We start from the raw sequence: 14,866 nt of genomic DNA, 5'->3' as shown, positions 1-14,866 counted from the left end.
AAAAAGCAGCTCACACAGAGCATCATCTCAGGGACAGACAAAAGCAGCACTGTCAGTAATTCAAGCCTCAATGATAAATGTGCAGCAGACAAGACCGACGGTCAATCATACCAACCCAGACAAACGTGTGTGTCAGTTTCTAAAAATACATTCAGAGTGAAAAATAACAAAATAAACTCTAAATGCAAAACAACAGTTTTATTGGAATACACAGGATTTCCTTCTTCTGCTGCTCATTGCCTGCAGGCACGTCGACACAGAGCGGGACAGAAAAAAAAAACATGAGTGTGGGTGAAAAGGTGAAGAGCCCAACCTGGACTCAGGTAGGCCACGCGCATGTCCAGAGTTCACTCGTCTTGAGACGTTTTAATTTAAAACATAAACAGAGGCCTACCGCAGGCAGAAAAAAAAACAAGAAGGCATGGTCTCAGATAAAGCGAGCAATGAGGACAGAGCAAAGAAGTACCTGCACAACACAACCGCAAGAATTCAAAATGGAATTTCTTTGAAAGAGCAGAAATATTTGGGAGTTTAACTATTTCTATCATCTTTGTATCAATTGTTTTGGTATCAATTATTGCTCAAAGACAACATTCTGATTAAGGAAGGCAAGATGATATAATGATACAAGGCTTCTAATAGTCAGGTCACATGATACTTTTGATATTCATTATTAATCGGCACACTAGTGAATCTCCCAAAACTATTTTTCATATTCGTGTTGTCATAAAGATCAGTTCACCCCTCCTGACTGAATGCAAACGCGTTAACATAACTGAAATCTTTGAACATGTCTGCTGTTCAATTATTTAAATGTAGATCCATTTAAAGCTGCAAAACTATTCAAAAACTGTGCAAACAACCTGAATACAGTCACATGCTTCCAACACAAACAGTGTAGAGATTGAACAGTGTTACAGTTAAGTTGATTGACTTGTTGGTGATTGTATGATTGCAAGTTTCAAAGAACGAGAAACAGCCGAAAGTGCAAGAAGTAAGCAACAAAAATATTACGTCTGTGTTTCATGAGAGGGGTGCAGGAATGAGAGAAGATGAAGAGCAGACAGAGTGGGAGACTGGGAGAAGTGGTGTGCTCAAGCTGATCAGTAGAATACCACACTAGACTTTCCTCCTGGGGGGTTGAGGACCCTGTTGTGAGAGCGAGGCTTGGGTCCCAGGTGAGGCTCGTGGTTCTTCAGCGATGTCTCGTCTGGAGTCTCGGAAGAGGAAGAGATAGCAGAAGAGGGTTCAGGCACTGGAGGGGCAGCAACAACAACAACAGCAGCAGCAGCGGCGGCTGTGGCGGTGGCGGCAGGAGCAGCAGGTTCTTCCTTGACTGGTGGTGGAGCGACAGGGGCGGGTTCTTCTTTCACCACAGGCTGGACAGCTTTGGCTTCCGGTGCTTTAGGAAAAGTGCAGAGCAAATAGATTAATTAACCGTGTCCATGAGTAGGAGAGGTCCCACATGATGTAAATTTCATTATCAGAGGTTATATACAAGACTCTGTGCAGAGCTCTTTGTAGCCACTAAACCAAAACAAATGCACAAAGCCTCCGGTCACATGTTTGGTCAGTGTTGACTCACAGTGTTGAATGTTTCATCACAACCATGGCTGCAGGTCGAGAACTGAAACATCTCTGTGCAGTGCAACAAAAAGTGTTTGTGTGATATATACATTCACATAAATGCCAATCAGAGGGTGGTAATAAGACAGACACAACGTTTAAATGTGTTTTTCTAAAAGGGAGAAAGAGTTGGTGTTTTAGTCCTTGTGAATCTATAAATATATCCTTGGAAACAATATAAATACCTCCGATATGTAAAGGTGCCTTTGCAAAGAATAAAACCACTCATTTCAACTTGATCCACACTGTATGTTTCAGAACTGTATTTCAAATATAAATTTATCCATTTTCAAATGTCACTCACCTGGTGTCTTAGGTTCAGGTCCCACACTTAGATTGTCCTGTAAAAAAGTAGAAAAACTGTCATTCACAGCCCCCGCAGTTACCGCTGAAGCAGATAAGACATTGGATGGGAGCTTGTTTGAAACCACAACACCAGATAACATCATTATTGTTCACTTCAAGGATGAAAAAGGGTAACCATAAACATATTATAGCAGTTATTACATGTCGACTGGTCCTGTAAAATCATTAGAGGTTATTAGAGGAGTAATAATAAGCACATAAATTACAAAAACGTCTACCTTTGGCTTATTTGGGTGGCTTCGGACTGGGCTCTGGACAGGCGCGCTCTCTGCAGCACCAAATATGTTGCTGGTTGGTCCACCTGGAGGTACGGGTCTCTGCGGCTGCGCTGCAGCTTCAGGCGCTCCGAATATTCCACTGCTCTTCCCACCTACAAAAACAGTTACACAAAAAATGTCCTAAGTCTTGGCACAGAAATATGAATCAAGCAGCACATATTTCAGGCTGAAGGTGAACTTTTTGCCGCAGTGTCTTACTCCACCACATTCTTAACAAAAATCTGGAGGTGGGTTACCACAGAGGACAGAACAGGGGATGTGTTTATACTGGAATCATCACATCATAGTTAGAGTTTTCACACACTGGACTTTGGCACTGGTCTGACCTGGAGGATTAGAGCGTCTGGGTGCATTCTGCTGCGCCTCTGGTGGGGCAAAGACCTGAGAGGCCATCTTATGGGGCCTTCTTGACGCTGCAGCATCATCTTCATAGCCACCAAACAAATTACTGGAGCCACCTCCAGGAGGCCGCAACACCCTGCAGGAGGACAAATGATCCAAATCAGGTCAGCCAACACACACTTGAGACTGAGGAATTTTATCTCACCAAATAAATATAATAAAACACACATGAGGTTCTATTTGTCCACACTAAGACCACAAAGGCTCATGTTTACAGTTAGAAACGTCAAGTCATAGTACACAAATAAGTAAACAGTAGGTAACATGTCCATAAACACGCCACAGCACTTTAACCCTATCGGCCAAATGACAGGTTGGCTGATTATATAGCCGGTAATGGCGCCATACGTCTGAAAACGACACTTTCTTACAAAGACGCGGTACTTTCCATACGCTACGTCAGTGTACTCGAGTATGTGTAACGCGGCCAACTCAGCACCAGCTGATTTTAATAAGGAACAAACGAAACATGTTGTAATTGGAACAATGTGGCCACGACGCTGCTGTTTGTGAATACAAAGAGGAGCAGTCTCCTTGCACACTTCCGCAGCAGACAACGCCTGCTGTTTAGCTAGCATGACTGCTTACTCCTAAGTTTGCTAACTCACACACCAAAAGCTTTTAAGCTAGCTCCTTTAGAACAGTGCTAACGCTGTTTGTGACGACGTTACCAGAGAAAGTGATGGTGTAAAAAAGCTCGAAGGTTCCTGTTAGGCAATATTACCAGACAAGACTACAGGCGAACAACGGCGGATAAACTCTACTCCAAGTTCCACACTTCACCTTGAACTGGTTTTGGACCCGGAGTCCAGCCCCTGAAACGTGTTCGTCGAAGTCATTGAAGTGGTTTTTGTTTTGAAGACTTCCAAGTTCCCGAATACAACTTCGTCAGTTTGCCAACTGGACGATCCGCCTGCGCGTGCCCAACCAAACTGAGGTGAAGAATTTCAGTCCACCCAAATGTGACACGGAGCGATATAACTGGTCCTCTGCCAACCTACGGGGCTGCGCGGAGCGCTCGATTCATCACACAGAGTGTCCCTCCACAGAAAAAAATAGACCAACGTGTAGGTCTTTTTAGGCAAGACTGGTCAACGTTTACAAATTAGTGGACACTGTAACTGTCTTCTCTACACACCACTTAAATGTATTCAAACCTGTAATACGTGTCTGATGTCTTACAACTCATAACTCCGCCCTGCTAAGCTGTCATGGAGACGTGAAACAATCGCATCAGCCCGTGTCTCCATATGTGGGGCTTGTTTTCTACACCGGCGTGCACACACGTAATGTGGAGTGAGTCTGCAGCGATTGCAATAAAAGCAGATGGCTCAAACCTTTTTCGGATATATTTTGTGTGTTTGTACCTGATACGCTGTGACTATAGTTGTAGATAATGTTGCTGTTTCCTGCCGTACGTATTTTTTTTAGCATATGCCGGTATAAAAGTCAGGCGCACCGCCTGAATTCCTCCAGTTGATTTGATTTGTGAACTGTCAATCTTTTTTAGGGCGTGGCTTTTTTCACAGCACATTCGACCTCTAATGTGATTTAATCTTACTGAAAAAACAGTTCATTAGTAAACAAAAGGGTTAAATGACAGAAGACTCCGAATTTGTTTGTCTTTTTTTTTTAAAGCCACTAATCGGGACACGTATGAGGCATGACAGGAAGAGAACAACAATTGGTCCTTCGTGGCGCCTCTTGCGGTGACGATTGGCTAAGTCTGCTGTCAATCAAATCTTAAACGCCGGCCTCGTGTAGTTCTGACCAATCACGGGCTTTGTTTTCGAGTTGTAGTGGGCGTGCCTTTGCGCGTGGAACATCGATCTGCAGGAACTGTCATCGGCAACGGCAACGAGCTGGAGGTCTGCCGTTAGCCTGCGATGCTAGCCCGTGTGTCGACTAGGAATACTAAGCTTCTACTGCAGGTAATTACCAAACTTTGATGAAGTTATTTATCTAATTGTTCGGGAAACAATCGTCACGTTAGAAACGGATTTGTTTTCGTTGCCGACTGTTTGGCTGTCGTAGGGTTAGCAACAATAGCAGCCATGCTAGGTAGCAAGTTATGAGCGGAGGGTGGGAATCCAGTCCACATATCCTACAGTTTAATATTATGAAACTATTTAACAGTACATAGGTTAAATCACTGCCCCACTTCTTCAACCAACAGTTGCTAACATGCTAACATTACACAAAACGTATGATTATATGATCACACGACTATTAGACAACGAGGTTAAAGAACTGTAAACACTGCAGGAGGAAAAAGTAAAGTGAAACTTTGTTGTAAAACTTAAATCTGTAAATGTGAAGTTTTAAAATCTTAGATTCAGCTGACGTTCACAAAGTTTTGACACCAAATGCGTTGAAATCTGTTCATAAAACAGCACAGCCACATGAAGTTTTACACTTACAGAGACCTCAAGGCAACAATAAACAACTTAACTACTACTTTGTGACCGTTACAGGCAGTTAAATTAGTTTATGATTTATTCAGTGAATCACATGTGATGGAATTTGCCTGAAAACATGGCTTCATGTGGCAGAAATTATAGATTCAAATGAAGTATGATTAGTTTTTTTTAAAAGGAGAACACCTTTTATTGTTTATAGAACACTATATGTCTGATTTATCTCCCTTTGTTTAACTTCCTCCTGCTCTCACTGCTCCATCTGATCACATTGGAATAAGTAAACCGGTGGTTAACACTAAGTTATATATATAATAACAGCCTCTGTGTTGTTTACACATTATTACAGCTTTGTAGATGTAATAACTTTCTCTCTTGACGTCTCCCATGCACACAAAGCGCGGCTCCAGGTTCGACTTGACATTATTTGTATTTATAGACCAATTAATTTAGCAAATAAACAGTTGTTACTTAGCCTGGCAGCTGCTGGATGTGTATAAAATAATGTCTTTTGAACACATAATTTCTGCAGGCGATGGTGACGTAGTCAAAGCGAAGTACACTTGCACACAGGTTAATAAAACTATCAATGCTTTATCAAATGAGCTCAACCCACACAGAGAGGAGCTCCTGTTGTTCTTCTTCTGTGGGGAATAGGTGATATTGGTGTTATTGTGTTGTTGTGGTTGTGTTTGTTGTTTGAAAGAAGCATTGAGTAATGTTGTTGCTGATAGAAACAGTTGAACTGCGCAGAGAGTTCAGCTCAGTCGAAGCAGCGAGCAGCGAGCAGAGGGACAGAAAGCGGAGCGGTCGCTCTCGGCTTTATTATGCTCGATTTGATCAGTTATTGCCAATCTAACCGGTCGGACCCATGGTGAAGAGAAAGAAGACATCGCCCACATCCGAAGAGCATGAAAATGGGTAAAATTCACACAGAAATAAACACTTTACTTAGAGGTCGAATGCAGCGAGGGGTTTTCGTTGTCGTTTCTGCAGGGCGCTAAACTGAAAAGCGCTCGCATTTGAATTTAGTTTAAATTATACGGTTATTTCTGCCCGTTAGAGCCTAAAGACACTCAGTAAAACATCGTCGCCACTTGCTGAATTGTTTACGTTGTTGATTGTAATTTGTCTGTGCACGTTAAATGCATTTATTTGGTGTTGTTTTGACGGGACCGGAGAGGGGATTTGAAACAAACAGCGGCGGCCATGTTGAGAGACAGTGATCGTCGTCTTTAGAAGTTAATTTTTCACACCGCTTCGCTCCTAATGTGACAATTTTCCCTTTAAATGTGTTCTGGCAGCATGACACCGGGCTCCAGGGAGGGGATCGGTGTCGATGGGAGGAGGAATCCGTCCAAAAAGCCCGGAGGTTGCGACGAAGAGGAGAGCGGAGAGCAGGCGAGCGAGGAGCGCAGTACAAAGGGAGACGACGGAGTGGAAATTCTTAATCCATCAGCCTCGGGTCTCAGCCCCGGTTCAGCCCCGGCCCTCCCAGCCTCTCCGCCGAACCGAACCGGGTCCGGCTCAGTACAGCAGACCTCAGCAGAGCCCGCACCTCCGTGCCATGACCAGCATCATTTTCTCCGATCAAGCGTTCGACCTCCGAGCAAACGGATACGGAAGGATTCAATAGGCTCGACCATCAATGGACATGGCGGGGCAAAAACGAAAGGTACCGTGAGAGTCCGGCTCAGAGCGCACTGTGTGTGTGTTTATAGGTGTTATCAGCAGGGGGTCTGCGTTTGTTTATGTGTGACAGTGATGTGTTGTGGTTGTTGTTGTTGTTGTTGTTGTTGTTGTGTGTCCACTCTGGCTGAGCTTCAAACAGCATCCTGCAATCAGGAGGAGGAGGAGGAGGAGAGGCCAGAACTTCAACTCCAGTTAGAGGGTCACAGTTTGTTGGAAGTGATGTGATGTCAGTGTATGAGGCCATAAATCTCAGGTTAACACAGGGACACGAGGACAGGAGAGAGTTGTTATAGCTGAATCAGACCTCACAGCTTTCAGACAGTCATTGATCCACTGATCCATATTATTTTTATCTCAGATTTATCAGTTATAATTCACCAGGACACATAATTAGTCTTTTCTACTTCTGCTAAGACATATGAATTTGGATGCTCTGTTTTCTGCTCTGTTATATTTATCACAGGTATTGGTGTCAAAGCTGCTTTTCTCGTTAAATATATTAGGAGAAAATACATTTTATTGCATCAGAGAGAAATTTCTCAACAGCACTCTAAGCTGTCCAAAAAATGTTTTCATTTGTTTATGAAATCATTTCATTTCTGCAGCAGTTTTTCAGCTACAGGCTAAAAAAAAAAGCATTTATTATGTGTTTTTATCATCCACAACAAATGTTTGCATTAACGGTTTGTTTTTGCAAACAACTTGTGACTATCTGCTGAAGGCTACAGGAGATTCAGGTGATCTGTTCATGGTAATATTGAGGAAATCAATAAACCAGAGATAACAGTTTGTCTGTCTGATCTCATAGAGACGGAGGTCTTACTTTCTGGTTCTCACAGGAGGAGAGGGAGGTGTGGCAGGAGCATTAATGACTTGTATGATTGAAACTTACAGCGTTTGTTCTTCTGACATAAACCTGCTTTCTGCTTCATACAATATATTTAGAATATTCTAATGTTAGTATGATGCTACGTTGACATCTGTTTTGAGGCTGGGTTAGTTTTGTGAAGACCCATTTATGCCTAAAATACAGTGTCCCTCAGAGCGCTGTGTTGCGGCACTGTTTGTGTGGATGCCTGCTGGCACTCTGCACTGTGCTGGGGTAAACTTGGCCGGTGGATCCCACCACGAGTTGGTTTTGGATCAGTGTACTGTGGACCTGGCCACAGGGACTGATTGCTTTTCCTGCCTCATTGCCAGGGCTGAGCCACAGAGAGGGGGCAGGGGGTGGGGGGTGGGGGTCTGCAGGTTGTGCACTCTAAAGGCAGCGAGTATGAATGTCTTTAAACCACACACACACCTCAAACAACAGTTGTAATAACAGTGTCTTTCCTGTGAATGTTTCCTAACCTGTGCATCTGTGGGTTCCATTCAGGCGCAGAGAACGGCTCTTCTTCTCAGGGGGCAGTGGGACAGTCGGGGCCGGTGGGTGGCTCCACAGGAGGAGTGTCCAAAGCCTCCAAGAGCCAAGGTTCGACTGAGAAGGAGGAGCAGGCAGGTAACCAGAAGAGAGCCCGTCGGCAGTGGGAGTCGTGGAGCGCCGAGGACAAAAACAGCTTCTTCGAGGGGCTCTATGAGGTAAACAGTCTACTTGACCTTAACCTGAAATGTTGAATGTGTGTGTGTGTGTGTGTGTGTATGTTCTGACATTTAATTCTGCCCTGGCCTCCAGCACGGGAAGGATTTTGAGGCAATCCAGAACAACATTGCAATGAAGTACAAGAAGAGAGGCAAGCCCGCCAGCATGGTAAAGAACAAGGAGCAGGTCCGACACTTCTACTACCGCACCTGGCACAAGATCTCCAAACACATCGACTTTGCTAACGGTGAGCAGTTTTTTTAATCCGATAAATCAAATAATCTACTCATGGGGAAATGTGGAGCAGAATTATCGTTGGAGAAGCAAAACCTGCTGGAATGTGTTTATCTTGTTTTTGTAATATTTTGTTTGGCAGACACTACCAGCACATGTTACAGAAGTGTTGACCAGATAAGCTTGAGCCAATTTCCCCTAAAAAAAAAAAATGCTGTGTGGCTGCTATGTTATCTTTACGCAGCACACACAGGCCTCAGTGTTGTGACTCGTGCCTCCTCTTCTCCTCAGTGTACTCCCGAGTTTTGAAGAAATCTTCTCAGGAGCTGTACGGCCTTATCTGCTACGCTGAGCTGCGTAAAAAAGTTGGAGGATGTAAGTAGGGGCTCAACAAGTGTTTATTAAAAAGTTGTTTGTGTGAGTGTTGAGATGAGGACACAGGGGATGTGATTAAACCCTGCATGAACCCAGCGACGGGGGACTTTTGCTCCTGAGGGATGATTGTTATAAACAGCTTTGTGTTTTGTCTTCAACAGTAATGGATGATAAGAACGTGGCAAAGCTGAATGAACTCATACAGCAAGGGTAAGAAGGCCACAAGACGGTGGTGTAAATGTAATGTTCTGTATCACACCTGGAATGCTCACCGCTGTGTGTCTGACCAGGGCCACCACGGTGCGCTCCAAAGGGAGGAACCTGCGGATCAAGGCGCCCATGTGTCGGGCGCTGAAGAAGCTTTGTGATCCAGACGGTGAGTTTGTGTGCGCAGACACCCTGAACCACATGAAGCAAAATTCAAAAAACAAAAACATTGTGTGGGCTAGTGGCGTTTCCATAGTAACTCTGGGGGAAGGACGAGGAGCAGGAGGAAGATGGAGGAGATGACCAGCTGTCCTGTATGACAGCCTCAGACTAAATTTTGTCCTAAAAGTTTTGCTTGCTCTTCGGTTTAACGTCTTAAGTTCCCCACAAAATTCCTCTGACTGACACCACCGTCTTCTTTTGTGTCCATACAGGAGTGAGTGATGAAGAGGACCAGAAGCCGGTGCGGCTTCCTCTAAGGGTGGCGGTGGAGCTCCAGCCACGTAGTAACCACTCCTGGGCCCGCGTTCAGAGTTTGGCCCACAACCCCCGGCTCAGGTCAGCAGTAGTTCACTAACATCTGCAGGGAGTTAACCAACCTGATTATTATCAAAAGTATTGATCATGAACAGTTGAGTCTGTTGGGCATGTGATTTCAGGATTTGTAGCTTATTGTAGGCTGTCTTTTGTGAATCAGGATGGTGGTGGAGCTCCACAGGAAAGTCTCCAGTCTCATCGAATACCTGAAACAGAAGTGGGCTTACCACGACCAGCGGATTGTATCCTTTAAAATGTTGGATATTTGGAAGGTGACAGATGTCCAGTCTATCATAAAAGTTTGGAGCTGTTGCTAGCAGCAGTATGTGAATCAGGTTATGCACGTCATGGTCCTTAACAGCTGATGCTTCAGCTAAAGAGTCTCATGGAGAGGGAGGCTCTGGAGGGTGGTCAGTCCGGCACTGCTTCTCCCGGTAAAGCACAGCAGGAAGACCTCTTTCTTTTCCCGGCTGAGAGCAGCACATTGACCACGCTGCCTGGCGTAGCCCGTGTGGTTCACTCCAAGGCTTCCTGCACTGTACACTGGCTGGAGAGCGGCAAGAATCGGACTAATGCCAAGGAGCTGCCCGCTGCCCAGATCCTGGGCATTCATACGGCTCCACCTGCTCGGACTGGCGGCAAGGCAGGACGGGGAGGTGCTGCCGGTGCTGCAGTGCCAGTATCGACTGATGCTCGTCGCACTGATCCCCCAAATCCCGAACCATCAGCAGAGGGTTCTACAAAGGTAGAGGACAAGAGGCCTCAGGCTGTGTCTGTCTCAGTTTCCACTCAGCAGACTGTCACACTCAGAGAAGAGGGAAACGGGACAATATCATCTGAGGCAGGAAAGACCTGCACTACTGTGGACTCCGGTGGCGGCTCAGCAGCAACGAAAATCACAGATAAACTTTGTAGCGGCCCAGAGAGCTCATCCGAGACCTGCAAAGAGGAGCAGATTTCCAACACCTCCTCCCCAGAGGCCAACCAGACTCCTCCACCCAAACCTGCAGCTCCTGGTGTTTCAGAGGACGGCATGTCACATAACTCCACACCAGCAGCCAAAGAGCGCACGGTGGAGCAGATCAGGGAGGAAGGCTGGAGCGCCCGCGAATCGGAAAACGTCACACTGGCTGAGCTCTACCTAATGTTTGGGAAACCAGGAAAGCTGCTGCTGGAGTACGAGTGGCAGCCAAATCCAGTTACAAGCAGTAACCAAGAGAACGGACAAGCCACGGTGCAGCCGAAAGCCAGCAGGACAAACAGAGTGCTGCGTTGTCTGCTGAAGCTGGTCGCCACAGAGGTCAACCCCAAACCTCTGGTAAAGACTTCAGATCTTTAACGTTTCTGAGTATAAGGATTTCTTTGTTTAGTTTTGTTTTGTGCACTGGTCCAAAGAAATCCTCCACCGGTTGCTCTTCTATTTAGAGATGTAAAGTGGATCATGTGGTTTCTGTTTCAGGCTCCCGAGCTCTGCTCCACAGCCACATCGCCACTCAAGAACCACCAGGAGGAGCAGCAGCAGGCCTTCACACCTCCAGGGAAGGGTCTTGTCACAGGTGTCCGCAGTCCAAACTGTGGCCGGCAGCAAGCGTCTGTGCGGGTGGCGAGGTTACATCTGCCAAATGCTGGAGCTGCAGGTAACTGTGGCATTTTTACAGAATGTGATCCATCTGTGGAGAAACTGTTTTCTCACCTGCTGCTCTCCTCAGGTGGACGAAACCTCCCTCGCTCCCTGCTGGGGTCAAATGCAGGCGGTGACCCCGAAGGTGGCGTATTCGCAGTGCCCAGCACGCTGCCTCCCAACAGCTCACGGCACAACAGAATGTTCTCCCCCAACAAGGAGGCAGAGCTCGCCTTCAGACAGCAGCTCGACTCCATCAGTGTAAGACAGAATGAATCGACAAAGCTACAAAGATTCAATCAAACCAGCCTTCACATACAAATTGCCATATGTACACCTTTCCCCCACAGATGCAGTCAGATCTTTTCCTGTCAAGACAGAGAAAACCTCGGAACCGTCAGCTCCGGAAACCACTCGTAGTTCAGGTAGGAGTCGTGTTAAAAGTGGCAGATGTTTCTGGGGAAGGATTCTGTTGGTTTCAGCTGCTTCTGTCTCATCCACAGCGAACACTGCTGCCCAGAACAACAGGAGACACTCCACAACACGTCTGCTCCTTCTCCATCCTCTCCAACTCCTCGGCCACAGGTTCAGACATCAGAGCAATATGTCATTAGTTGAAGGCGCAAAATATGATTTCTCAAGAATAGCTCTCACTTCCTGTTTCTCCCCTCAGGAACTGGATCTTTCCGGCCAATCCACACCCGCCTGGCTCCTTCCTCTCGCCCTCTCCTGTCCAAAACTTCCACTGTTGCGTCCAGCTCTGCAACCTCAACCCAGCTCTCCAGTATGTCCAGCTTCTATTAATTAAATGATTTATTCAAACACTGATGAGCTTTATTTAGCTTGTAGTGTTGAATTTTTCATTTAGAAGTAGACTAAATACAAAATCAATCGCTAGAATTTGAATTTCCCCTTCGACTCTTGACTCCATCACATGACACAAACAAGATTCTGTATAAACAAAAACAAATTCTGCACTTAGCACAACTAGGAAGCCATAATTTACTCTCATGTGAACAGCAGTCACTTGACAAAAATTCAGTATTAGGCCGATCTGCAGGTTTCTACAGTTAATGCACAAAGGCACAATGTTTTCCTGCTGCTGCTTTTTAAAATACTTCTCAGAAAACATCAAATTAAAACCAGTTCTCATCTCAGAATCTGTTGAGTGATTGACTCCTTCTCTCCCACATGACTTGTGACAGCCAGAATAGTTTTGAACAGTCGCTCTTTGTGCAGACAGAAGATTCTTCCAGCTGATCTCTACCAGAGGATAAACCTCCTTGCTTTCAGTCAGACTGTAGGCTGATTTACTGTTAATGTTTATCATGTGTCTGCACGCACAGATCTGACAGACGCCTTGTGTTGCTGAACTCTTTCAGGTGCCATCGGCCTGGCTGCGAAGTCTGCAGGAATAATCCCAGGCAGCCCCTGTCGAGAGCTGGATTCTCCCGCCGTGGATGACAGCGCTTTGCTCGCCACCACGCCCACTGTGGTGGGTGAGACAGAGTCACAGCTCCTCCACCAGAACGTCCCAGAGGTCAGCAGCAGGGAACCTAGTCGTCTGTGTTCAAACTGTTTTGTTGTTTTTGTACTAGGCTGATATTTGTGCTGTAAAGTTGGACATTTTATCATGGATGTCTCATGAAACAGCAGCTCTGTTGGCACCATTTTTCATACGCCTGGTTCACTGAATGAAGCTGTCTGTTCCACAGAACGGTCTGCCGCCGCCACCGTCTCCCGGAGCGACCGGAGGAGGAGACTCACTCCTCTCTCCACCGAGCGTGGCCTCCCTCCTTGACATCTCCCTTCCAGGCCCCCCTGAAGAGGCACTCACTCCTGGAGAACCCCAGACTCACATCAGCGACTCCATCATCGAGCTTGCCATCAACTCCACCCACTACGGTGCGTGTGTTTCAGTCTCGGATGTGAGAATCTGAAACCTTTGTAGATGCCTTGTTAAATAAACTTCTGATGATTGGCTGTCTGGTTGCAGGTGAGGAGGCTGCACTCTCTCCAGCCAAACTGGGCAACAGTGACGGCTCCAAACTGCTGGCCTCTTCTCCGTCAGTCAGCCCGTCCAGAGGCTGGATCCCATCGCCCAGCCATGACCCCCAGTGGTACCCCAGCGACTCCTCGGACTCCACACTGGGATGCCTCCTCTGTATGTCTTGCTCATTATATCCACACACTTATTTTGATTCTCTAATGAAACTTCCTGACTCCCCGGAGGGTGGAGGACACAATGAGCCACAAAAAAACAGAAATAAGAAGAACTCTCATCTTTTTTCTCCTTCTTCTTCCAGCCAGCATGGTGTCTCCTGATAAAGGCAGGCGGACCAGCCTAACCCCCTCTGGCCCCTCCAGTGGCACAGCTCTGCTGGGTCCCAGCCTCCTGGACTGCAATTCCCATGATTCCTTTCAATCCCGTGGCCTTCCCGATGTGGCAGAAGTAAGTCCCTTTAAAAACTCCCAAGAGGTCTCTGGGCCTTCTCTCACATGTTCAGTCAGTGCGGGCACATTGTTCACTGCAAATAAACACACTTTATGCCCACAAAATATTTTTTTTGTCATGACACGTGATGCATTCAGGGTCTATCACTCTGTCGTGTACAGTTTGTGGCTGTAGGTATGACGTCATGCTATCGATATGTCAGACCTGGCGCTCGGTTTTGGGGTTCTGTGGGTTAAACTCTTCTCTGATTCTTCCTCGGCAGGTGGACACTCAGCTCGCCTGTATGATGAGCGAGAGCAGCGTGGACTACATCGCTCGCTTCAATGACCTGGCTCAGGAGTTGGCGGTGACTGAGCCCTCCATCCCTCCTCCTTAAGGCCAACAGGAAGCGACACCAGCAGCGAGCGTGGGACAGGTGACTGTGGAGAAAGACCAACCCCACCACCCACCCCCCTCCTTCTAAAAGCCATCCCTGCCCTGTTTGTAAAAGTGCAATAATTACAGTGACCATAGTTCAAAGAGAGTTTGGTTTCACTGAACTGTTCTTCAGAATGCCCTTTAAAAACACTTCAGAACGCGTTTACAGAAACACAACCTCATGTACAGGAGAATACTATGCCATATCTGAACAAAACATTTCCACCCGACTTATTGTCTTTACCTGCTGTATGTGTGTGTGTCAGTGTGTGTCACTCATCCCTGATCCCCTCAGAAACGTGCAGTAATGAGAATGAGTTCCATCTTTGTCTCAGTTCAGGTTGTGTTGGTTGTGTTTAGGTTTTCTCACAGCCACAAACAAAATGGCAGCTTGTTGATTGACTCCACTAATTAAAGGGCAGTTACGTCCTTTTTAATTTTGCGCTGAAATCTATATTAATTTGTCAAGTTTTAAAATGCATTTATGTCATTTCTCCTCTCATTGTTATTTTTTTTACATCCACGAACACTCCGCGTGTTTTTCTGTGAAAAATAACATCAATCTCTTAAGAGTTAAAGTGAAGCAGCCGTCTTTTAAAAAGTGTTACACTCCAAGAGAGCAGACGTGTGTCATTGAATCAACACTAAAGCCATAGTTTC

The 14,866-nt window shown here is 46.1% G+C and overlaps 2 protein-coding genes across 3 annotated transcripts; one reads left to right on the top strand and one right to left on the bottom strand.

Annotated features, from left to right (window-relative positions):
- Positions 1-179: 179 nt before the first annotated feature.
- On the bottom strand, positions 180-3,635 carry jpt2 (Jupiter microtubule associated homolog 2). The gene is made up of 5 exons (XM_028411894.1): positions 3,456-3,635; positions 2,597-2,748; positions 2,211-2,362; positions 1,931-1,967; positions 180-1,402 (listed from the first exon to the last, which is right to left on the bottom strand). The coding sequence occupies exons 1-5, from the start codon at positions 3,509-3,511 to the stop codon at positions 1,104-1,106; spliced, it is 696 nt and encodes a 231-aa protein (XP_028267695.1). The 5' UTR covers positions 3,512-3,635; the 3' UTR covers positions 180-1,103.
- Positions 3,636-4,475: 840 nt separating this feature from the next.
- cramp1 (cramped chromatin regulator 1) lies at positions 4,476-14,336 on the top strand. 2 transcript variants are annotated; one of them, XM_028411814.1, is made up of 20 exons: positions 4,476-4,603; positions 6,394-6,764; positions 8,157-8,359; positions 8,454-8,607; positions 8,886-8,969; positions 9,131-9,179; positions 9,260-9,345; positions 9,611-9,734; positions 9,874-9,955; positions 10,087-11,031; positions 11,173-11,350; positions 11,423-11,595; positions 11,685-11,759; positions 11,838-11,919; positions 12,008-12,118; positions 12,717-12,874; positions 13,050-13,239; positions 13,331-13,498; positions 13,641-13,786; positions 14,052-14,336. In XM_028411814.1, exons 2-20 carry the CDS (start codon positions 6,395-6,397, stop codon positions 14,163-14,165), a joined length of 3,492 nt encoding a protein of 1,163 aa, XP_028267615.1. In that variant the 5' UTR covers positions 4,476-4,603; position 6,394; the 3' UTR covers positions 14,166-14,336. The 2 variants fall into 2 exon arrangements, with proteins under 2 accessions (XP_028267615.1, XP_028267614.1); XM_028411813.1 differs by lacking the exon at positions 4,476-4,603 and adding an exon at positions 5,780-6,010.
- Positions 14,337-14,866: the final 530 nt, after the last annotated feature.

This window comes from Parambassis ranga, chromosome 8 (assembly GCF_900634625.1).
Source record: "Parambassis ranga chromosome 8, fParRan2.1, whole genome shotgun sequence".
NCBI lineage: Eukaryota > Metazoa > Chordata > Actinopteri > Ambassidae > Parambassis > Parambassis ranga.
Note: the sequence above shows the minus strand (reverse complement) of the source record. Positions and strands in the feature narration are given on the sequence as shown.